This window comes from Pleurodeles waltl, chromosome 6 (genome assembly GCF_031143425.1).
Source record: "Pleurodeles waltl isolate 20211129_DDA chromosome 6, aPleWal1.hap1.20221129, whole genome shotgun sequence".
NCBI classification, from domain to species: Eukaryota; Metazoa; Chordata; class Amphibia; order Caudata; family Salamandridae; genus Pleurodeles; species Pleurodeles waltl.
Window position 1 is genome coordinate 347044890 of NC_090445.1, and position 24737 is coordinate 347069626.

The 24737-nt window shown below is 46.1% G+C and overlaps 1 protein-coding gene across 1 annotated transcript in view; it reads left to right on the forward strand.

Annotated features, from left to right (window-relative positions):
• The window catches only part of LOC138299730 (chymotrypsinogen B-like), a 72118-nt gene that overhangs the window by 30821 nt on the left and 16560 nt on the right, over positions 1 to 24737 (forward strand). The window contains exons 4-5 of the mRNA XM_069238251.1: positions 6839 to 6917; positions 12669 to 12849. Coding sequence (XP_069094352.1) covers positions 6839 to 6917; positions 12669 to 12849 — 260 coding nt within the window. The remainder of the gene's footprint in view (positions 1 to 6838; positions 6918 to 12668; positions 12850 to 24737) is intronic.

Genomic DNA, 24737 nt, shown 5'->3' on the forward strand with positions numbered 1-24737 from the left:
TTCACACGTCTCCTAGTTCAGCCTAAGCTGCTCTGCTAAGCTACCATTATCTATCAGCCTAAGCTGCTAGACACCCTATACACTAATAAGGGATAACTGGGCCTGGTGCAAGGTGCAAGTACCCCTTGGTACTCACTACAAGCCAGTCCAGCCTCCTACAATGCTCTCTCAAAATAAGATTATATAGGCTTTCACAGTCAGTCACCTTACTGACATGTAACCATCCCTCCAAGGCCTTCATTGAACAGTCTACAAAGTCTGTCCAGTCTTGAGAGGACTCTTTTCTGGTATATCTAAACTTTATCCTGTATTGTTCAGTGGTTAAACCAAATCCATTCAAGAGTGCATCTTTCAAAACTTTGTAGTTGTTGGCATCACTTTCCCTGACAGTAAGGAGCCTATCCCTACCGTTGCCAGTGAAAGATAGCCACAAGATAGCAGCCCACTGTCTTTGAGGGACCAAGTGTACCATACAGGCCCTCTCAAGTGCAGCAAACCACTTGTTTATGTCATCCCCCTCCTTATAAGGGGGGGACAATTTTATGCAGGTTTCTTGAATCTGTTTCTCTTACAGGATGACTATGAAGAACACTGCTGCTGCCACCATGGGGAACTAACCCCAACTTCTGTCTTTCCCTCTCTACATCTAGAGACTCCCTGTCTAAGGCCAACTTCTGCTGTCTCAGCTTTAGTCTGGCCTCTTCCAACCTCAGCTTTCTGAGTTCCCTGTCTAGGGTGTTATCCTCGGGGTGGGAGGCATGGGAATGCTCTGACACAGAGGTGATGTGGGAATTGGCAGAAGTGGACCTTTCTCTAATTGCCTGAACTCTAGTTACCTTGCCTTTTGGAGTGAAAGGTGCCCTACTGATGTGTGACCCCCTCCCACTACCAGCTTCACTAGATGGCCTGTTAGCTGACAGGTCTTTGGAGGAACCCTCCCCAGAGTCCGCAGGGCCCTCCCCTGATTCTACCTGGATACCCTCCTCCTCTACCTCTTAATCCTGGGATGGGCCAGACTGGTTCTGGTCACTTTCTAGGAGAAGGCTAAGGAGAAGATCTTTGGTAGGATTGTTACCAATGCTTAAACTTCTTTCTATGCAGAAACCCCTCAATCCTTTAAAGTTTAAATTTCCATAAGTTGTCTGGATAACTTTGGAAGTGGCCTCTACTACAGACATAGTTGCAAGAAGGAGTTTAGGATAGAGAGAAAAACATTCAGAAACTTTTAAGGAGAAGAGAAAACACTTTTTCAAACTTTTCAAAACTTTTTGAAACTTTTTAGAAAGTTTTCAGAAAGAGAGTTAGAGTGTTTAGGTTAACTGTGTATATTTTTAAGTATTTGGAATATGTTTTTCTTATGAAAAGCACAAATGACAAAGTGGTAAAGCAGTTACAAGTACTTATCCCACTGCTGCACCACCAATGTAGGAGGCTGGCCTAGCTTATAGTGAGTACCTGATGGTACTTACACCTTGTGCCAGGTCCATTTATCCCTTATTAGTAGATTAGTAGTGTTCTAGCAGCATAGGCTGATAAAGGTAGCTATAGCAGAGCAGCTTAGGCTGAACTAGGAGACATGCAAAGTTCCTACTATACCACTTATATCATATAGGTACTATATCATAAGAAACACAATACTCAGGGTTACTAAAGATAAAGGTACTTTATTTTAGTGACAATGTGCCAAACATATCTCAGAGTATATACTCCCTTAGGAGGTAAGTAAAATACACATAATATACACACAAACCAAAATCAGGTAAGTAAAACAGTCAGAAAGTAGTGCAAACACTGTAGAATACAATAGGATGTAATAGGCCTAGGGGCAACACAAACCATATACTCTGAAAGTGGAATGCGAACAACAAATGGACCCCTAGGCTAGTGTAGTGTGTAGAGGGTCACTGGGAGTGTAAGAAAACACCAAGGGTGTCCAAGAAACCCCACCCCAAGACCCTGAAAAGTAGGAGTAAAGTGATACTACTGCCCCTTAGGGTGGTGATGGACAGGGGAGTGGTCACTCCCCTTTCCTTTGTCCACTTTTGCACCAGAGCAGGGACTAGGGGTTCCCTGAACCAGTGTAGACTGGCTTATGCAGGAGGGCACCATCTGTGCCCTTCAAAGCATTTCCAGAGGCTGGGGGAGGCTACTCCTCCCTAACCCTTAACACCTATTTCCAAAAGGAGAGGGTGTAACACCTTCTCTCAGAGGAAATTCTTTGTTCTGCCTTCCTGGGACTGGACTGCCCAGACCCCAGGAGGGCAGAACCCTGTCTGTGGGTTGGCAGCAGCGGTAGCTGCAGGGAAAACCCCAGAGAGCTGGTTTGGCAGTACCCAGGGTCCATAGTGGAGCCCCGGGGATGCATGGGATTGGCACCCCAACACCAGATTTGGCATGGGGGGACAATTCCATGATCTTAGACATGTTACATGGCCATATTCAGAGTTACCATTGTGAAGCTACATATAGGTATTGACCTATATGTAGTGCACGCGTGTATTGGTGTCCCCGCACTCACAAAGTCCAGGGAAATTGCCCTGAACTATGTGTGGGCATCTTTGCTAGTGCAAGGGTGCCCTCACACTTAGTAACTTTGCACCTAACCTTCACTAAGTGAGGGTGAGATATATAGGTGACTTATAAGTTACTCAAGTGCAGTGTAAAATGGCTGTGAAAAAACGTGTGCGTTATTTCACTCAGGCTGCAGTGGCAGTCCTGTGTAAGATTTGTCTGAGCTCCCTATAGGTGGCAAAATAAATGCTGCAGCCCATAGGGATCTCCTGGAACCCCAAAATCCTTGGTACCTAGGTACCATATGCTAGGGAATTATAAGGGTGTTCCAGTGTGCCAATTAGAATTGGTGAAAATGGTCACTAGCCTATAGTGACAATTTTAAAGGCAGAGAAAGCATAAGCACTGAGGTTCTGGTTAGCAGAGCCTCAGTGACACAGTTAGTCACTACACAGGTACACACATCCAGGCCACAAACGATGAGAACTGTGGTCCTGGCTAGCAGGATCCCAGTAAGACAGGAAAAAACAAACTTACATACATGTAAAAATAGGAATAACATGCCAGGCAAGATAATACTTGCCTACACTTTACTCCTGCTTTTCTGGGCTCTGGGGTGGGGTAATTTACTTACCTTTACTGTATTCTTACTCTCCCAGTGATTCTGCACACACTACACTTGTCTAGGTGGGAAATTGTGATTCACATTCCACTTTTTTAGTATATGGTTTATGTTGCCCCTAGACCTATTTTCTCCCATTGCATTCTATATGTCACGGGGTCCTTTCCTCGGGATCTGCACGTTGCTGAACAAAAGGTCCACCTCCCGACGTTACTAACTCAGAAAGCTATTATAGCACAGAGTTATGGTGAAGCCAGTTGGGGGAAGGGAATTTAGGGAAGGGAAAAGCAGGGAGAGAGATCTGAAAAGGAAATGTTAGAACCATATGCATTTACTCATTCATAGAAAACATAAATCATTTAGAGACTCTTGACTAAATGTGTCTCCGAGATATCAAGGAGGAGACCTCTTCTAAAATGCAGGCGAAGCCCCTTGTGAAAATACAACCTCAGATTCAAGAGATGGCAAGAACGTTGAACTATGATTTTTACACAGAATATCAATCCGGTAACATTTATGTATTCACATCATAAACCTCTGATCATGACTTAGAAAGTCTCAAAGACTTAAATGTTTTTTCATATCTTAAGTTATTCAAAGAACAATGAAAACTTTGATTAAAAGTCAAAGCCCCTGCTCTGGCATGAAACTGGACAACGGAAAGTGGAGTGACCACTTCCCTGTCCGTTACCACCCCTGGGTGGTGCTCAGAGATCCTCCAGAGGGCCTCTCTGTTTTGCCATCTTGTATTCCAAGGTGGTAGGGAACTCTGGGAGCATCTGAGTGGCCAGTGTCAGGAGGTGACGTCAGAGCCCTCCCCTGATAGGTGCTTACCTGGTTAGGTGACCAATCTACATTTCAGGGATATTTAGGGTCTCTCTTTTGTGTGGTTCTTCAGATTCGGATTGCAAGACTCCAGCAGGAATCCTCTGCATCCTCCACTTTAACTTTTCACTGCAGAAACTGCATCTGGACCCTCCAGGAACTCTACAAACTGCAACAAAGTAGCAAGACACCTTCTGCAAAATTCTATCTTCAGCTCCTGCCAGCAACTGCAACTGTTTCCAGGTCATGCATCCTCTGAGGATAGCCCATCTTCAGACTGCACCAGAGGAGCGAAGGAATCTTCCTTGGGGTGAAAGAGTCACTCCCCTGCTTCAGCAGGCACCAACTGGAATGACGACCGGCTACGTGGATCCCCTCTCCTGCTTAGCTGCATGGATCCTGCATCACGGGTGGTGGACTAAAGTGGTCCTGACGGTCCTGACGTCCTACTGCCCAACTTTGGTGGAGGTAAGAGGTTGCCTCCCATGCAAGACAGTACCCCCAAGCACTGCGTGTTTTGCAGGTGACCAGGCTTGTTGGCATCCTTCCACAAAGTTCTTCATGCATCTTGCAGCTCTGGCCCCAGCACTCATACTGTGACGCACAGCTTCCTGAGTGGTTCTCTGGCGCCGTGGGAGCCTTTGTCGTTGTGCTGCATGGACCTCTTTTGCACTTTCTTTGCTCCATGCTGTGGGACTCCTGTGCATGCTGCCTGGTCTTCTGTGTGATCTCTGAGTTGCTGAGAGCCCCCTGTTGCTCCCCCTCCTGGGTAGAGTCCACCTGACCCTTCCTGGTCCCGGGTAGCGCCATTTACCGCTAACCTCAAGCTGTGCGTGTGCCATGGCTCGTTGGCGGACTCCAGTGACGTAAAGCAGACTGCAATCATCCATACGGCGTGAGACATCTTTTGCACCAACCAGGAACTGACTCCGTCTTCTTGGGTGCAGTACTGACTGTTCTTCACCGGTGGTTCTTCTTTTGCACCTCCATCCAGGTTAGGAGGGGCTCCTGTTCTCCCTGGACTCTTCTGTGCTTCTTTGACTTGGTCTCCTTCTTCCACAGGTCTTCAGGTCCAGGAATCCACTGTTGGTGTCTTACAGTCTCTTCTGGTTCTTGCATAATCTTCTTTTTTGTGTCTGTGTGTGTTCTGGGAAAGTTACTGTGATTTACTCTTGCTTTCCTGGTCACGGGGGCAGGTTCTAGTACTTACCTGTGGGGTTTTCTAGTACTCCCAGCTCCCCTCTACACACTACACTTATCTAGGTGGGAAACCAACATTCACATTCCACCTTCTTAGTATATGGTTTGTGTTCCCCCAGACCCATTTCTAACTATTGTGATTTTCACTAATTGCACTGTTTTCTAACTGATTTTACATCTGTTTTTGCATACTTGTGTATATAATTTGTGTGTTACTTACCTCCTAAGGGAGTACAGTCTCTATGATATTTTTGGAATTTGTGTCATCAAATTAAAGTACCTTTATTATTGTAACACTGAGTATTTTCTTTCATGTGTGTGAGTACGGTCTGACTACAGTGGTATTGCATGAGATTTGCATGTCGGCTCAGCTACAACTATCTCTAGAGAACCTGGCATCTAGACACTGCCTACATTTCCCTAATAAGGGATAACTGGACATGTTATGAGGTGTAAGTACCTTAGGTACCCACTAGAAACCAGGCCAGCCTCCTACACTCTTTACGAGTGTGGCGGCCCAAGGACCGCCACACTCGCATTGCTGATCGGACCACTGCAACTTTGGCAGTCTGACTGCCCAAATAAAACCCTGGTGAGCAGACCCACTTGAGGACCGCCTTCCCCCTGGGAACATGGTTCCCAATGGCATGTTGGCAGTCGGGTTTGTAACCAGCCAGGGTGGCGCTGAACTAAACACTGCCTAGCTGCTTAAAACCTCCTCTTTCTGACAGCCTTTTCATGGAGGGGACCCCGCCATGAAAAGGCTGGTGGAAAGTCAGTACAGGGCCCCCCCTGCCCAGGACCGTCAGAATGTGCACTGTCTGCTTTTCAGCACCGTTGTGGCTGGCTACAACCAAGATCACCGTCAGCCCCTCAGGTTCTTTGATCCTGGCAGGGACAGTGGTCTGTAGCTGGGTTCGTCGGCCTATCTTATAATGTGGTGGTTGAACCGCCACAGCTGCGGCGGTCAGACTGCCACCACTGGTCTGGTGATCCTAGGACTGCTAGCCTCCTAATGAGGCTATAAGTTAGAAGGTAAAAATTTGACCGAGGCCTCCCACTTGGTGTAGTCGAGCAGGGCTCCATCGTGGTCAGCCTTCACTTTTGACTTTGCCTGGTCAAGTGCGATCAGATGTCCCCCAGTGGTGTTTTTGGTTTTTAGGCACTAGAAAGCATTTTTTTTACTTCAATCTTTAAAAATTCATATCTCCAGTTCAGCGCATTGGATTTTTGTCATTTGGTGTAATTTTAAAGATAAAATATTTCCTATTGCTATAAATTGGTGCTAGATTTTTATTGTGTGCTGTGTTTTACTTAGTTGCTGTTATGGTGATATTAAATGCAGTCTCCTAAGTTAAGCCTAACTGCTTGTCGGCCAAGCTACCATGGGTTGATCAAGGATTAATCTACTGAGACCTTGACTGGACCTAGTGGGGGTCTTTGGCCTATTGCTAAGTGTAGGTACCTGCCTGCCCTTACCAATAATATACTTTCATACACTCATAATGAACTAAAGTGCCACATTTGGCAATTTGTCCAAGACAAAGAGGTTTAAGTGTTAAGAACTCAGTCAGATCAGTATCTCCCATCACACACTATAACTGTTATGACATTTGAAAGATCAGTCAAGGCCTCCCTGAAATCACAATTTAACTAATGGGGAAACTTTTTCTTTGCCAGAACCTCCCACCTTGTGATTCTTGGAGAACACGACAGAGCAAATAACACAGAGGTCATTAAAACTGTCGGCATTGCTGAGGTGAGAACAATTACCATGATTTACACTGAAAGTCTGTGTTGAGCTTTGGTGTTCATTGTTTCTGAGGGCTGCAGTTTCAATAGAGTCTGAGGGCCATTAGTACCAACGCATTTTCCCATAGACACAGAATGGGTAAAACCCTTTGATACATCTGGCCCTGTATCTGATGGTCACCATGATTTCAATGGGCTGGCAGTATTGGGGCGTGGAGTGGTGGTGTTGGTGGTTTTTGTGCATGCCCTTCACATGAGCACCACATGTCACGGATTCAGTAGCAGGGACAAATCCTTACTTGAGCAAAAGACCAAAACGCCAGAGATTGACAAGAGCCCGGCGATATCCACATTGGAGGCATGGTAAGTCATCGGTAAAACTGTTGTCGAAGGCCATCCTCCGCGTGTTTGCTACATGCACTGGCTTTCAGATCTCCAAAATGGCGGATGTTGCTAGAAAGTTAGAGGTCTGGTGTTTGCACGCAAGCTGAAATCTGAACTCGACATGCAAGCGCTCGTCAAGGAAGGCTGCGCACTTCAACTGGACTCCTGAGGCACTGGTAGTGTCTCTTCAGCATGCATATTTACCTCACAAAAGATTCCTCGTCAGAAAGGACACCACTCTACCTGGTCATGGAATGTAGCTCTTGCACCTTGGAGTATTGTCTCTTTGCTGTACAGCAAGTATTTCAGTTATCTGCAGCACTCATAGTTCAAAGGGTGTTTGAGTGCTAGAAGGTCAGATAAGAGATACCTTTTCGAGTGGCAAAATGTTTTAGGAAAATTCAAGACTTTCTACATTACGAGAAACTTTTCTCAGAGAATTCTCACAACTCAGTTCAAATATTGTGAATAATTAAAAATACATGAACTTTGCTCATTATCCAATGCAAACATCTATTCTCGTGTCATTTGGAGCACAACTACGAAAAACGATAGATTTCTTCACTATCGAACTGTATCCATTTACTCAGTCAAATACTACAACAGCTATACTGGCATACTGTTGCAGGGTTAAAATCATATACTAATTTAGGAAAATTCTAAATCTTATTCTATTTGCGACAGAGTTTATTTACAAGAGAGGAGCACAAGTCTTTCTCTATAGGGGTATGGAGTATTGATGTACATGTAATAGAAATAGAGTTTAGAAACATTAGAGTATGAATTGAAATGCAAATTGCATGTTTGTGTTTGTCTTCCCTTACAGGCAGATGACATTCATAACATCAGGCAAAAACGAAATATAGCAGTAAAGATTCAACTGCAAGGCAGTCTCTCTTACTTCTCTATCCATTTTCCCTTCCCCCCCATTGATATTTCACACTGGTAATAGAAGGTCAGTGTGGATATTAGTGGAGGGGTGTTGGGACTAGCTTCTGCTCCTGAGGAATCCAGCTGTCCAGTACTTGACACTCCTGACACCACTTCACATGGTCCTAGAAGTTCTAGACCTGGAGATTAGAGCTTCCTCTGAATCCTTCCTCAGTTACAAATATCAAGATTGTGTGTTTTTTCTGACCCACAATAGTGAAAGTTGGTATGTTTCCTTTACAACACCTATATCCACTATTAACACTGAAAAACTAGGCAGAGGCTTGAATATGCCACCACACTTACACAATGCACATTTGCAAAACCTTCATTCAGAGCAGTGCCATTTAACATGGATGAACCATGGGACAGACAAAATTGTTCAAAGTGATATGAAGCATCGCAAATTCTTGGAAGGAATTTTATTTCTCAGCACAAATGTATTGTGAGGTGGTAAAGTGCTTTTGTCTGAGCACAAATTCTGCTTTCTGCTGCTTTGCACGTTGCACCACTTTGTGTCGGGTTATTACATGGGTGTTACATAGGTGGAACAGTGTGAGTACCCATAGTTTTAAGACTGGTCTATTAATGTACCTAGATCAGATTTGGCATAAATAAAATCCTAATTCAAGTGAGCACTAATAACACGAAATGCATTAGTTTCTCCAAATATTCCACACGCTGTATGTATGCTCCACTGTACTACACACATGCAATATGTAGAATGTTTAGTAGCTTGACTAGACATAGGATATTGTACAGGAAGAGTATCTTTCCAGAACAATCCTTTGTTAGACAACACACATGCCCCTCTGAACCTTAGTACAAAGGTTAGCATGGAACTAAACAGTCTGCTTGTGCACCAGGACAGTTAAAATGAGCAGTAACAGTGCATTATTAATAAATATGGCTCTGGTCAGCTTTCTCCTCATTGCACACTACAGCACAGCAACTTAGGTTGTGCTGTGCTGCGTTGTGCAAAAAAATATTAAATCTGTCAATAGGGGTCTTGTTCACATAAATGCCCCCAGGTACAGGCCATAATGGGTCCCTGCATCTAACAACTTGGTTAACCTGGTGTGAGAAACTGGGGCTGATTGCAGAGGCCCCCTAACTTTTTGCCCCCATTTTCCACTTTATGCTGGTGTTTTCCTGACTCTGATGGTGTCCTGGGTACTGCTAACCAGTCCCAGGGCCTGTGCTCTGTGTAAAATGGATATGCAAATTAGGCTAATTATAATTGGCTAAGTTAACCTACCTATAAGTCCCTAGTATATGGTAGGGCATGTAGGTTTAGGGACCACAGCATAGGTGGTGCACACCTAGGTGCATTGCTGAGGTGCCCAGTGTCATTTTAAAAGCAAGCCTGCCTTGCTGGCTGCTTTTAAATTAAAGTTATATGCAAATTCGACTTTGGAATTAAAGGTACTTCCAAAGTCTTAAACTACCTTATTTTTACATATAAGTCACCCCTAATGTGTGCCCTATGTGCCCCTAGGGCAGGGTGCCATGTAACTATAAGCAGGGATTTTATAAAAATAGATTTATAAGCCCTGGTGAGGTAAAAACAGCCAAATTCGTTTTTCCCTCATTGAAGTAAATGGCCTTCATAGGCTAGAATGGGCAGACTTTATTTTAAATTTTAAAGTCTCCTTAAATGTTACATACCAAGAATTTGGTATCAAATTGATTGTTATAATAAATCCCACAACTTCCAGTTGTTGGATTTAATATAACTAGTGCAGGTAAAAAGTTTAGACTTTACCTAAAAAGTTGCCAATTTCAGCTCTGCATTGTTTTTGCTGCTGTGCTCTGATTGGCCAGCCTGCAGCAGCTTCTGCCAGGCTACTTTAATGAGGTGTGAAGTGGCCTGACTTCACACAAAGGAATGTGCTTGGGGGAGAGAATCTCCCCTCAGCAGATGGTGAGGCAGGAAGGGGGAGGGCTGCCAAACTGGTCTTCAAAGGCAGAGAAGGACATCTGGAGCACCCAGCAACACCCCCACATCCTGCAACCCCAGACAGCTAGGTGCCCCCTTGATTAGATTAGGAGAGGGCAGGAGAGGGGTGTGTTTATGATTTTTAGCCACACCAGTGGGTGGGCTCAGCCAGATCTCTCCTCCAAAAATCAGATTCATCCATTTTGGATTTTTAGAGACTGTTGCCTTCTGGGATGGATTTTTGCCACACTTCCCAGGAAGTGGTCATCACAGGGGGACGACCCTGTCCCTGATTGGAGAACCAGGGCCCCCCTGCTTTTCACCCAGGAGCAAGGATAAAACTGGCAGACCTGCACCCACGCCTCAGATCCCCTCCAGAATTCAACAAGAAAGGAACTAAAGAAGAAGAAGGACTGCCCTGCTGGACCCCTGGCCTGCACCTGGACCCTGCACTCAGAAGGACTGCACCAGCTGCACACTTGGGCTTCACCACAAGAAGGACTTTGCCTGGCTTCAACTGGTTCAAGGAGGGACTCCCTGTTTGCTACAGGTAAAAAATTGCTAAACCAGAGTCCCCTGCACCAACTCCTGAAGAAAGCGACCAGCTGACCACTGTCCAGTGGCCAAAAAGGAGTTTGCGCCAGGTGCATTCTGGGAGTTGAAGTCCGCACTTCCCAAGGACCATCACAGAACTTCTGGACCCTTGGGGTGAGCTGTGGACCCCAAAAGAACCTTAAAAGAACATCTGGGTGAAGCCCCAGAAGTTTGGAAAAGATTGGAGAATTTTTGAAAAAAAGCTCCATAAAGTGACCGACTCGACGCGGAAATTCTAGCCGGCTTGCCTCAACCGCGACCCGGCCTGACTTCGTGGTTCGTCCCGGTCAAGAAAAACATCCGAAAAAAAGACTAAGTCCGAACGTAAAAAGTTGACCGGGACCTTCCAGCCATCGTATCCGAGAAGGGCTCCACGGACGTCGGATTAAGATCCAGGTTTACCCCGGTCGAAGGATTTTCATCTCGAAAAAACGACTAAGTCCGAAGGTAGAAATCACCACCGAGGAAACCGACTTCGCGTATCCGGACAAGGGCTCCAGGAGGTCGGATCCAACTGGCAGGTTCGTCCCGGTGAAGAAAAACTTCAAAATAAAGACTAAGTCAAAAGGTAACTTTTTAACCGAGGCTTCCCGCGACCTGTATCCGAGCAGGGCTCCATCGCGGTCGGCCTGAAAGTTTGACTTTGTCCCGGTCCTGGTGCAACCAGATGACCCGATTGGCGCTTTTTGTTTCTATGCGCTAGAAAATAATAATACTTTAAAAATTCATATCTCCGGTTCCCCTGAACCGATTTTAATCGTTTTTGTGTCATTTTAAAGATAAAAATATAAGCTATTTTTATAAATTGGTTTTGGATTTTTAAACTGTTTCCTGTGTTTTATTTAATTACTGTTGTGTGATATTTGAATGCTTTACACTTTGTCTCCTAAATTAAGCCTTGACGCTCGATGCCAAGCTACCAAGGGTAGAGCTGGGATTAATTTACTGAGACCTAACTGTACTTTTGTGGAGGTTTGTGGCTTGTTGCTAGGTGTAGGTACCTACCTGCCCTACCAATAACCCATTTTCCAACACCTGGTTTAGTGTTCCTAAGGCTACTCACACACAGATCTGAAATGACTGAGGAGCACTATCACACACCTTGAACCCAAAGACAATGAACTAGGCAAAGATTCATCAAGGTCCAAAAGAGTATAACCATGATTTCCAACAAAATCTATTGTCACCTTTCAACTATTCTAATAGTGTGAAGCAAGATGTTCTCAAAAAAGAGTTTATGTCAAACATATCCCTTGTGAACTTCCTTCACTACTACACCCCTTGAATATACAAAGTAATGCTCACTGCCTTCCAGGCAAAGTAGACGCCTACATTCAGAATGTTTATTAGGTGAAGGGCCTACCCTCTGCCACTTTCTGTCACTCACCCTCAGCCCCTGACAGCACTTTCAAAGAATTTCGCATCAGTATACAGGCAAATGAGAAACATTTGAGAGTCTGCCATGAGAAAGTCACATTGTTTGATGTCTTTGTGCCTGTGACACTACGCATGCAATGCAAAGTAGTGAAAATCATGCTAGACCTACAGTGTTGACCATCAAGGTGCTTCATGCAATGGAAACCTGTGAGAATGGTCTTACACTTGCAGTACTGACCATCAAAAGTGTTCATATAATGGAAAACAGTGAAAATCATGTTAGCTTGGCATTACTGGCTATGAAAAGGCTTCATAATGATGGAAAACTGTGAAAACTGTACATTTTTACATGTTACATTTAACATACTGACCATCAAAAGGTTTCCTATAAAAGCAAACAATCAGACTGGTCTTAGGCCTTCAGTACTATCCATTAAACTGCACCACATGATTTGAAACAGTGAAAATGGTGTTACACCTACATTCCTGGCCATCAAAGCGCTTCATGTAATTTTTCTGCTTCTTTCCTTACAGGTGTTTGTCCACCATGACTGGAAACCAGAAACAAAAGAGTTTGACATAGCTCTTCTCAAACTTGCAACTCCTGTTGGTTTCACTAAAACCGTTTCACCAGTCTGCATCCCAGAAGAAGAGGAAGAGTACACAGGTTTCGAACTGTGTGTCACCACAGGATGGGGCCTGACCCGAAACAATGGTGAGAAGATGCACATATTTCCAAGAAATTTCCAGGTGGAATGAAGACACTCCTCAGAATTAAAAAAAAAACCCTCACTCTCACCAAAACAACTCCCTGAAATGCTCTGTGGCTTGCAGACCACAATAGCTTTTTATCCATGGCTTTACAAGACTATCCGCTGATGGGAAGGTGACAGAAATAACATCAGAACTGTGAGAAAGTAGCCTCTTTCTAGCATGGACACCCCCATGTTGGCCTGTTTGTCAATGTGCTTGACTGTGTCACTGGGATCCTGCTAGCCAGGACTCCAGTGCGTATGGTTTGTGGCCTACTTGTCAGTAAGTTTCACTCTTTTCATCTGTATGCTTGACTGTGTAACTAGAGTCCTGCTAACCAGGAACTTATGCTCTCTCTGTTCCCAAATTTGCCACTACATACTGGTAACCCAGTATTTCATCCCAAATTGGCATGCTGGTGCACCCTTATAAGTCCCTAGTATATGGTACCTAGATACCCAGGGCATTGGGGATCCCTATGGGCCGCAGCATTACTTTTGCCACCCATAGGGAGCCCATGCAAAGGCTTCTACAGGACTGCCATTGCAGCCTGTGTGAAATAGTGCATGCACTAGTTCATAGCCATTTTCACTACACCAGGGGCCAGATGTAGGTATATTCCAATTTGTGACTTGCAAATTGCGAGTCAGAGTGACTTGCAATTTGCGAGTCGCAAATTGGAATGTAGGATGGTGTCCCTGACACCATCTGCGACTAGCAAGGGGGTCGCAAAGGCCCACCTCATTAATATTAAAGAGGTGGGTCGCAATTTGCGACCCCCCTTGAGACTAGCGGCACTCACAGGGATGGTGGCCTGCTGGAGACAGCAGACGACCTTGTCTGTGACTGCTTTTAAACAAAGCAGTTTTTTATTTTTGTAATACAGCCCGTTTTCCTTAAAGGAAAACGAGATGCATTACAAAACGAAAAAATGAAACGTTTTTGTTTCATTTTTTCAGAGCAGGCAGTGGTCGATAGGACCACTGCCTGCTCTGGAAATATTTTTTAATGCCATTCACAAAGGGGAAGGGGTCCCATGGGGACCCCTTCCCTTTTGCGAATGGGTTAGCACCCATTTGAAGTGGGTGCTAAGTGCGATTGCTTTGCGACTGCGTTCGCGGTCACAAAGCAATCTGGCATTGCACTGCGACTCGCAATTAGGAAGGGGACTCCCCTTCCTAATTGCGACTCCCAACCCGTTTTGCGATGCGGTAACCAGGTTACCGCATCGCAAAAGGGGTTTTGTGCGTTGCCAAGTGCAGTTTGCACGTCGCAAACAGCGAAATTCGCTGTTCGCGACTTGCCAACTGTTTGCTACATCTGGTCCCAGGTCACTTATAAGTCATCTATGTCAGGCCTTCCAACCCTGAAGGCTGGGTGTAAAGTACCTGTGTGTGAGGGCACCCCTACACTATCAGAGGTGCCCCCACATTGCCCAGGCCCATTTTCCTGGACTTCGTCAGTGCAGGGACGCCATTTTACTTGTGCACTGGTCATAGGTAAATACCTGTATCCTTCTTCACAATGGCAACCCCGAACATGGTCATGTAAGGTGTCTAACAACTGGGAATTGTACCCCAATACTGATTCCAGTATTGATTGTACATTCCCATGCACCCTGGGGGCTCCACTATGGACCCCCAATACTGCCATACCAGCCTTCTGAGGTTTTCCAGGTAGCCCGAGCTGCTGCCACCTCACGGTACAGGTTTATGCCCTCCTGTTGCTTGAGCAGCTCAAGGGCAGGAAGACAGAACAAAGGATTTCCTTTGGGAGAGGGGTGTTACACCCTCTCCCTTTGGAAATAGGTGTTACAGGCATGGGAGGTGTAGCCTCCCAGAGCCTCGGAAATGCTTTGAAGATCATGGAATTGTCCCCTCATGACAAATCTGGTATTGGGGGTGCCAATCCCATGCAGCCCCGGGGCTCCACTATGGGCCCTCTGGAGCTCTCTGGGGTTTTCTCTGCAGCTACCGCTGCTGCCAACCCAGAGACAGGGTTCTGCCCTCCTGGGGTCTGGGCAGTCCAGTCCCAGGAAGTCAGAACGAAGAATTTCCTCTGAGAGAAGGTGTTACACCCTCTCCCTTTGGAAATCGGTGTTAAGGGCTGGGGAGGAGTAGCCTCCCCCAGCCTCTGGAAATGCTTTGAAGGGCACAGATGGTGCCCTCCTTGCATAATCCAGTCTACACCGGTTCAGGGACCCCCAGTCCCTTCTCTGGCTTGAAACTGGACAAAGGAAAGGGGAGTGACCACTCCCCTTTCTATCACCACCCCAGGGGTGGTGCCCAGAGCTCCTCCAGAGTGTCCCTGGGTTTTGCCATCTTGGATTCTAAGGTGGTGGGGCACTCTGGGAGCATCTGAGTGGCCGGTGCCAGTAGGTGACGTCAGAGACCTCCCCTGATAGGTTCTTACCTGGCTAGGTGACCAATCCCCCTTTCAGGGCTATTTAAGGTCTCTCCTCTGGGTGTTTCATCAGATTGAGGTTGCAAGACTCCACCAGGAATCCTCTGCATCCTTTACTTCATCTTCTACTGACGGAATCACAGCAGACCTCTCCAGGAACTCTACAAACTGCAACAAAGAAAGAAAGATGACTTCTGCAACATTGTAACTTCAGGTCCTGCCAGCAACTACAACAGTTTCCAGGTCGTGCATTCTCTGAGCGCTGCCTGTCTTCAGCCTGCACCAGAAGAACCAAAGGAATCTCCCGTGGAGTGACAGAGTCACTTCCCTGCTTCAGCAGGCACCTTTCTGCAGCGACGACAGATGGCGTGGGTACCCATCTCCAGAAGACGAGTGTGGATCCAGCAACACGGGTGCTAGACTAAAGTGACCCCGACAGTCCCAACATCTAGCTGTCCAACTTTGGTGGAGGTAAGAGAGTACCCCCATGCACCATGTAACTTGCAGTTGCCAAGGCTTGTGTGACCTTCCAAGAAGTTCTTCATGCACAGCACAGCTTAGGCTCCCAGCACTCCATCCTGCGACGCAGAGCTTCCTGAGTGGTTCCCTGGCAGCATGGGATCCCTTGTGTTGTGCTCCATAGGCCTCCATTTGCACCTTCTTTGCCCCATGCTGTGGGACTCCTGTGAATGCTGTCTGACCTTCTGAGGGCTCTCTGAGTTGCTAAGGGCCCCCTCTGTCTCTCCATCCTGGGTAGAGGCCACTAGGTCCTTCCTGGTCCTGGGCAGCGCCCTTTTCCTCCAACAGGGAGCTTTGCAAATGCCAGGGCTTGTTGACGGAATCCAGTGACGCACATCAGACTGCAATCATCCTTGCGGCATGGGACATCTCCTGCACCAACCAGGAACCCGCATCTGTCTTCTTAGGTGCATAACTGACTTTGTCTTCTCACTGGTGGTTCTTCTCCTGCACCTTCATCAGGGTTAGCAGGGGATCCTGTTCTCCGTGAACTCTTCAGTGCTTCTTGGACTTGGTCCCCTTCTTTCACAGATGTTCAGGTCCAGGAATCCATAGCTGGTGTCCTGCAGTCTCTTCTGGTTCTTTCATAATCTTCTATCATGACTTTGTGTGTGTTTCAGGAAACTGACAGTGATTTACTCCCGTTTCCCTGGGCTCTGGGGTGGGATCTATTACTTACCCTTCAGACACTCCCAGCACCCCTCTACACACTACACTTGCCTAGGTGGGAAATCGACTTTCACATTCCACTATTTTAGTATATGGTTTGTGTTCCCCCTAGGCCCTTTGCAACCTATTGTGATTTTCACTGTTTGCACTGTTTTCTAATTGTGTACTTACTTGTTGTTGGATACAAGTGTATATATTGTGTATATTACTTATCTGCTAAGAGAGTATAGTCTCTAAGGTATTTTTACCATTTGTGTCACCAAAATAAAGTACCTTTTATTTTTGTAACACTGAGTATTGTCTTTCATGTGTATGAGTACTGTGTGACTACAATGTTATTTCAAGAGCTTTGCAAGTCTACTAGTTCAGTCATGGCTATTCTGCTACAAGCTACCTCTAGACAGTCTAGCTGCCAGACACTGACTACATTTCACTAATAAGGGATAACTGGACGTGGTATGAGGTGTAAGTGCCTTTGGTACCCACTACCAACCAGGCCACCCTCCTACAAGAACTGCAAGCTGTTGTTTCATCTATGAACAGTATAAGTGATTCTTGCATTATTGCCACTGCACTAATCAATTGATTCAGTGAACATCTGAGGATGGGTTGCAGACTTTTCAATACATGAATGATTTATACTTTAATACGTATATTCACTGAAAAAAACATGTGTTAAAAGACATCATGTCTAATTCACTAAAGTATTTACCTCATTTATGTCTTCCAGGAATTCATAAATGTTTAACAATTATTTTGCTGGGATTTAGTAGTAATTGTATTGTAAATTCTTATTATTGTAATGTTAAGTATATCTAATTTTTTTGACTTGTTTATTTTTTTTCTATTGGTAATATGTTTTTTGTTACTGATTTAATGTATTTACTGATGGGTTGATAGGTTTGCAGGAGACTAGGGTGGGAAGTTTTTTAATATTTATTTTTAACAGTTTATGTATTTTATTTATTTAGTAACCTGTATGGTGTTATTGTGATTATTTATTATAGAAATAATTATATTTTTACATTATTTATTAACTTTGTAAATATGTGGCAATTAATTGTTTAAATTAATTGGTTAATTTGATACTTGATTTTGTAAATTGTTTAATTTTGTTCAATAGGTTTTTGTGTTAAACAATAGAATTATGTTTGTAGTTTTTGTTTTTTGGAATAATTAACTTCTCATATTATTTTATTTAATTAATATGTATTTTTATTTTTTCTAAAATTATTTTTTTTGTTTTGTGGTTGTTGGATTTGTGGGGTAAGAGGGTGGGAAGTATTTCAAATCTATTATATTTTTAATATTTTAAGGAGGTAAATCATGTTAATGTAATCTTTTTTTGTTTTTGACAATTATTATACATTATATAATATTAAAAATAATTGATATATTTTATATAGTAGCTGGAATATAATTTATGCTTCTATATTTTATTTATGTTTAATTTAGATGTAGTAGTCATAAATGTGAACTTTGGACAGTTCAACACTTTTCCTGCTGTTGCTTACACTGGAGTGGGAATAGTATACCCAACCCCTCCAAAAGCCAACACTTTTCCTAATGTTCTTTATGTTGGAGGTGGAATAGTAAATGTGACCTCTCCAAGTGCATCACCTTCCCTGTTGTTGCTCAGGTTGGAGTGAGAAAAATAAAATTTGATCCCTCCAAAGTCCAACACTTCTTTAAATATTATTACTCAGGTTAGTGTGTGACTAGTTTTCTGACCTGTGCAATGTTCAACATTTTCGCTACTGTTGCTTACACTGGAGTGTGACTGGCAAATCTTACACCTACAAATTCAAACAACTCCCCTACTGTTGCTGAGGTTGGAATGGTAGAACTTAATTTGACCCCTCCAAAGTCCAACAGGTTCCCTACTGTTACTCATGTTAGAGTGGGAAAAGTAAATCCTGCCTGGCAACGAAGATCCCGAAGTGCTGGAGGGGTGCCGTCTGAGGGGCTGAAGGAGTGGCGGCGTAACTCAGACCCCAGATAGTAAATACCCCAGGCTATCTGACGTTCTTACTCATACAGTGCCAGAGTCCGAAGTGCTGTCTCTGCTGATCTGGAGACAAGGAGGCTGAGTGGCCTGGATTCTGCCCCGTGCGCTCTGCTCCCCTGAACAGTGGAACAGCGACCCTGCTCTCGCCGTAGAAGTGCTCTGGTGCTCTGGTGCTCCAGGCGCTACAGTCCACGCTTTGAGGCAACACGTGGACTTACCCCACAGCGGAGTACCGGGAAGTTTTTGCTCTCTCAATTTTACCTGACCTCACAGCGGCACTTCAAGCGCTTGGGATTATTGCCGGTCTTGTTCAAACCCGCCATAGTCTTCCGCCTCTACGGGTACGACATCCAGCCTCACGACACGAACACGCCCTGCTTGCTGGCTCGGTGAAAGTGTGGCGGCCATCTTGTAGGGGAGTACCCTTCGTTGAATACGAAGGCACGGAAAACAAAAGCTGTTACATGAAAAAGTTCTCATGTTTATACTTTTGTCGTTTGCAGCTTATAGGAGGGAGCCGCTGCAGTTGCTTTGTCCCCTGGGTTATAAGGTGCTGTAGCTCACGCGTTTACTGATTTGTGAGTTGAAGCGACGTACATGTGATGGAAACCTAAACTTTAGCGCGTGCAGAAGCAGTGGAAAGAGCACGGCAGAGCGGGAGGGGGGCTGCTCCTTGAAGCCTCACATCTAAAAGCAATTGGGAAACCATAACCAGGGGATACCTTCGGACTTGCTGTTTGCTGCTGGTTTGCCTTTGGACTCTCCTCTGCTTCGCGGGTCCCGCTGCGGCGAGTGCAGGGGCTGCGAGCGTCGGGACAGGACTACGTCTCCCAGCAGTCCTGTTAACCCGCGCCTCCTGTCACCTGGCCGCTCTCCCTGCAAGCCCCGCCCCACTCACAGCCTGAAAAACCACTTCTGAGCTCCAATCCCCTGGGATACCGTCGGACTTGCTGTTTGCTGCTGGTTTGCCTTTGGACTCTCCTCTACTTCTTGCGGAACCCGCTTCGCGGGTCCCGCTGTGGCGTGAGATCCGCTTGTGCAAAACCTACGGACAGTTTCAGTGAGGGACTGGGCGAGTGCAGGGCTGCGAGCGTCGGGACAGGACTACGTCTCCCAGCAGTCCTGTTAACCCGCGCCTCCTGTCACCTGGCCGCTCTCCCCACTCATAGCTTAACTTTTCTCTTATAAATTCAAACAGCTACTTCCGCGTCGCGGGAGCGCGCGGGAGCGCCCGGGGATAAGCCCGGGACAAGGGCGGGACCGTCTGTGGCCGTCAGGGCAAGCAGGAGGCTGGGCTGGGCCCACTCTCTTTCACCTGCATTTCCTTGATCCTACTTGGTATGCGAAAAAGGTTCTGGGTATGCCATCATCAGCCCTAGGTGGAACAGCAGCGAAGGAGGGGGGAGCCAACACTGGGACTCTGGACAATTACTTTAAATCGGTAAAGGGTGATGGGGGAATCGAAACCTCTCTGGAGATGCGTAGGACAGAGCGTCGTCGCTCGATTGAACACATGAAAAATAGGCCCCTCAGTGACATAACTCCCTATCCTATCTCCCAAGAGGAAGGTTCCCTCAATGGCAGCCCGGATCTTTCATCCCAAGAAGACGTTCCCCTATTACTCCGGGATAGTTCTCCCATTTCTGGCCCACCTCCCAAACAAACTACGGACACCACTCCACTATTAGTTGCCAGTAGTTCGGCAGTTGACTTATTCACCCAAACACACACCAGAGCCAAAACCAAGATTAATAAGCTAAAGAAAACTGTGGTGGCAGAGGTGTATGACCTACCACCAAATAAACGCAGAAGGAAGATGAGGGGTGGTCAGGGGAAGAAAAAGATCCCCCACTCTGATTTTGGAAAGTCACTCAAGTCCGTACCTATGTTGGACAGGCCTTTAGTTAATGTGCAGAAGGCTACTCCCCCCAAGGGTACTAATATTATTACCACTGCTTCCATTAGCGACAAAGGGAAGAGCCCACTTAACACATTACTTCCCGGTAGCTCTTTGGGGAGCATTGAATCCTTAATTAGATCACTCTTGTTGCCCATTAGCGAGAGCTTGCAGAAAATAGAATTCAGGCTGACCACTCTGGAGGCAACTTTAACCACCCTGAAAATTTTGGACAACAAACAGAGTAGAACCACTGAGTCCAATCTACCAATAGGAACCTTCCCCAATATACAAAACCCACCGATCCACACGGGGCCTCCCTTGGGCACCACTGCCTCCCCTCTTTTACAGCCACCTATGGCTATCCCAGTTCCAATTTTACCTACTAACTCTAACATCCTACCATCAGAAACAGATGGCCCAGCACTCCAACGTATACTCCCTGGTAAGCCTGCCCCTAGACCACGAGGACCCGACTTACCACTAGAGGCTAACAGCCTCATGGTGGTGTTGGCTGGTGTTCCCTCTCTAGAATTGGGTGAAAATGAGAACTATCACTCACTCAAGAGGAAAACCATTAAATGGTTGAATTGGAACAGACCTCTTCCAGCTCACCTCAACAATGAGATCATTATGGTAAGAAGGGTACCATGGTTGGGGAAGTCGGGGAAATCAATAGCAGGGGACTGTATCATTGTGTTTTTTCGAGACCCTGGAACAGTACTATACATTTGTGCTGGGTCAAATAGATCACTGGATTCTACCATACAGACTTTGCCAGTTTCTTTCTTTTTCCCTCCCATTCGCTTGCACCATGACTTGTCACAAGGTAACTGGACAAGGGTGGAATGAAGATCTAGACATAGGGGATATGCTCCACGTCCAGTTTATCGACCTTCGGAGACTCCCTTTTTGGACCACAATCGTTTTAACTGTCTGAATGGTCTGGATGGTGTGGACTGACTGCCCCCAAACCCGAACTCAAATCCTGTGACCTCGGATAATGGTCCCAGTAAACTGCCTGATCCGGCTGAACCCACTTCTGAAAATGACCCTGTTAGAGTAATTGGTGTAGTTTCTGGCTTTGGTACTGGCTCTTCCCCCCACTCCATCCCTGCAATCTGTTCTGTGGCTTCCCCAGCGCACATGAGACTAATTTGGTGGAATGTGGCTGGTTTAGCCAGCAAACTGGGCACCCAAGATTGGATAACTTACATTGAGTCCGGGGATGTTTGCATGTTCCAAGAGACTTGGGCAAGGGAAGATTACAACCATCAAGGTTACGAGTCATTTTCCATCTCGGCTAGGTGGGAGGGTAAGGGCCGCCCCTCTGGTGGACTCACAACTTGGGTGGCTTCCCACTTAGGATGTCAGGCTTCACGCCTACCCGTGCCATCAGATGATATCCTAGTGGTTTTATTAGCCTGGCCGAACCTAGCGAAACTTGCCCTGATAAATATTTACTCCAGGCCAGTGGGAGCTTCGCGTGAATCCCCCACTATAGAGGAGCTCTCAGTATATTTAGCGGAAATGCCAAGAGATATCCCTTACATAGTGGGAGGGGATTTAAATTCCCATTTCGAGCCGTTGGTCGGTCTCGTAGAGGGATCTCCCATGGAAGAAGAGTTCAGGTGGTCAGTACCCTCTGTTGTAGCACCTTCCCCAAAGGCATGGACGCCTGTGGCTTTGCAGATTACTGCTCTCACCCTAAAGCATGGAATTAGAGCCTGCAATGGACGTATTAAGTCTGATGTACCAAGCAAAACCACGTACAACAGAGTGGGAAGAGAGTCCCGCTTGGACTATGCTCTTGTACAGATAGTGAACTGGTCTTCTATCCTGGACTTTAGGGTGGTGGAGAGACTGGATAGTGACCATAACGCCCTTGAACTCGATCTTAGCCATCCTGGGCCAAAGGCCTCCATAACAACCATGGGGGAGTCCAAACCTGAACTACTATTCCACCATGAGAAATTATATCAGGCTCATGAGGACCTTATAAAGGGAGCGGCCTCTGAGCTTTTTACCAGGGTTCAGAATCAGAAGAGGATCCAACAACATAACTCCTTATGGTACAATGCAGTCTGCAGGAAGGCAAAGGGAGAACTCCTCAGATGCATCAAGGAGGGAACAGATAGAGAGAAGCTGCGAGAAAGTAGACGGGCTTATAAAAAACTGGTCATCCATGCTAAAACCGAATGGGAGGAGAACCAGTGGGAGGAGCTTACCACTTCCCTCGCAACAAGAGACCACCGAATGTTTTGGAGAGTAGTAAACGGGGGGTCGGGGAACCTCCATTCGGCAATAGAACCAAATATTGCAGCAGGGGTGTGGCAGGCACACTTCCAGTCTCTCTACAGTTCCGAGCAGGGAGAAACTAAGATTGATTTCGGTACTGGACTGGTAGAGTATGGCGGGGATTTGATAACAGTGGGGGAGGTGAAGGTAGCACTAATGGGACTTAAAGCTGGAAAGGCGCCAGGATTGGACGGCCTGCCCGGGGACCTGTTAAAGCAGGAGCCCGGTTTTTGGGCCCCCTATCTGGCTGCAGTGTTTAATGGAGTTTTGTGTGGCATGAAAATTCCGAGTACTTGGCTGGGGGCAGAGGTGGTTCCTATATTTAAAAAGGGCTCGCCCCTGCTCCCAGCCAACTACAGACCAATCAGTCTAATTGACGTGTCACAGAAGCTGTTTGGCAGGATACTGCTGAATCGGCTTCAGGACTGGGTGGAAGAAACGGGTGCCCTCAGTCCGTATCAGGCGGGATTTAGAAAGGGAGTTTCTACAGTGGACCAGGTTTTTCGTCTGAACGTTATCTATTGGAGGGCAGCAATATTGGAAGGGGGTAGTTTATACACTATATTTGTGGACCTGAGTGCTGCGTTCGACCTCGTGCCCAGAGGGAAACTCTGGAGTGTTCTGGCTGAGATGGGGGTCCCCCCAGACATCCTGATAATTTTAAAGAGATTGCACCATAATAACTATGCCCGGGTCAGGTGCGGGAAATACGGGGAATTAACGTACAGATTCCCCGTTGACAGGGGGGTTAGACAGGGCTGTGTATTGGCACCGACCCTGTTCTGCCTCTTCGTCAACGGGGTAATCGCCCATCTCAATGGAACTGAATACACTGATGCCCCAAAATTGAATGGCAGCAGGGTGCCTGCAATCATGTTTGCAGATGACACCCTGCTGCTGTCCAAAACCCCCATGGGGATACAGAGGATCCTTGATTCTTTTGTGGCTTTTTGCACAGATAGGGGGTTAGAAATCAATGCTAACAAAACCAAGTTTATGGTTATGAACCCAACCCCAAGATCACGCCCGAACCCCTTACTGGGAGCTTCACGTTTAGAGAGAGTCTCCACCTTTGAATATCTAGGTGTAACGTTGAATGAAACCATGTCCTGGGGAACTCACCAGACTAGGGTTAATCTTAAATTAGTGCAGACCACTGGCGGCATTGCTCGGTTGATGAGAAGCTCTACATATCGACCGCTGGGGCCGCTTATCCAAATATACAAGGCACAGGCTAGAGGAGCTCTGATGTACGGGTCACACATCTTCCTGCAGTTTGTCTATAACTGAGAACAACTTCATTAGACAGATAGTAGCACTCCCGTCCAGTACTCCGCTCCTCCCCCTGAGGATGGATCTGGGTCTGAGACCAATAGCAGATGAATTAGGTCTCAGACCCATAGTCTTCTGGCGAAGGCTATGGAGCACCGAAGAACTCTCTTCTTATAGGGCGGAACTGAGGGAGTTTTTAACCCACCCTAAAGCTCTACAGATCCCGTGGATAAAATATATAAAAAAGTCCTGTATGGGATTGGGCCTCCCTGACCTGTGGTCGGATCCAGCTAACGCCTCACTAAGGATCCCACGAAGAGCTTTGGTCAGTGCTTACCACGAGCAGAAATTAGCTATGGCCCTAGACTGCAAGAACGAGGGGTCATTAACATCTGTATTCGCGCAAAGCAAGGACTCATACCGCTTGGAGAGGGTTCTGGATGCTATGTCTCCTGTGCTGGCCAGGAAGCTATTCCTCCAATGGAGATATGGCACATTGCCTCTGCGATCTTACACCTGCTCCTGGTCAACACTGCCATCTACCAAGCTTTGTCCGACATGTGTGGGAGCAGAGGAAAGCGATCTGCATGTGGTCTTGTTTTGTCCAACTTACAAGGCCGCCAGGAAATATTGGCTCCTACCACTTATTAGAAACCTTGGTTTTAGGGAGTTCCTCCCGGTGTACAGAATTTTAAAAACTGATGTTTCAGGTCCAATTGTGTTTGCACTAGCCAAATTCCTTACCAATGTCTGGCATATTCGTACCCGTATTTTAAAGTTGCAG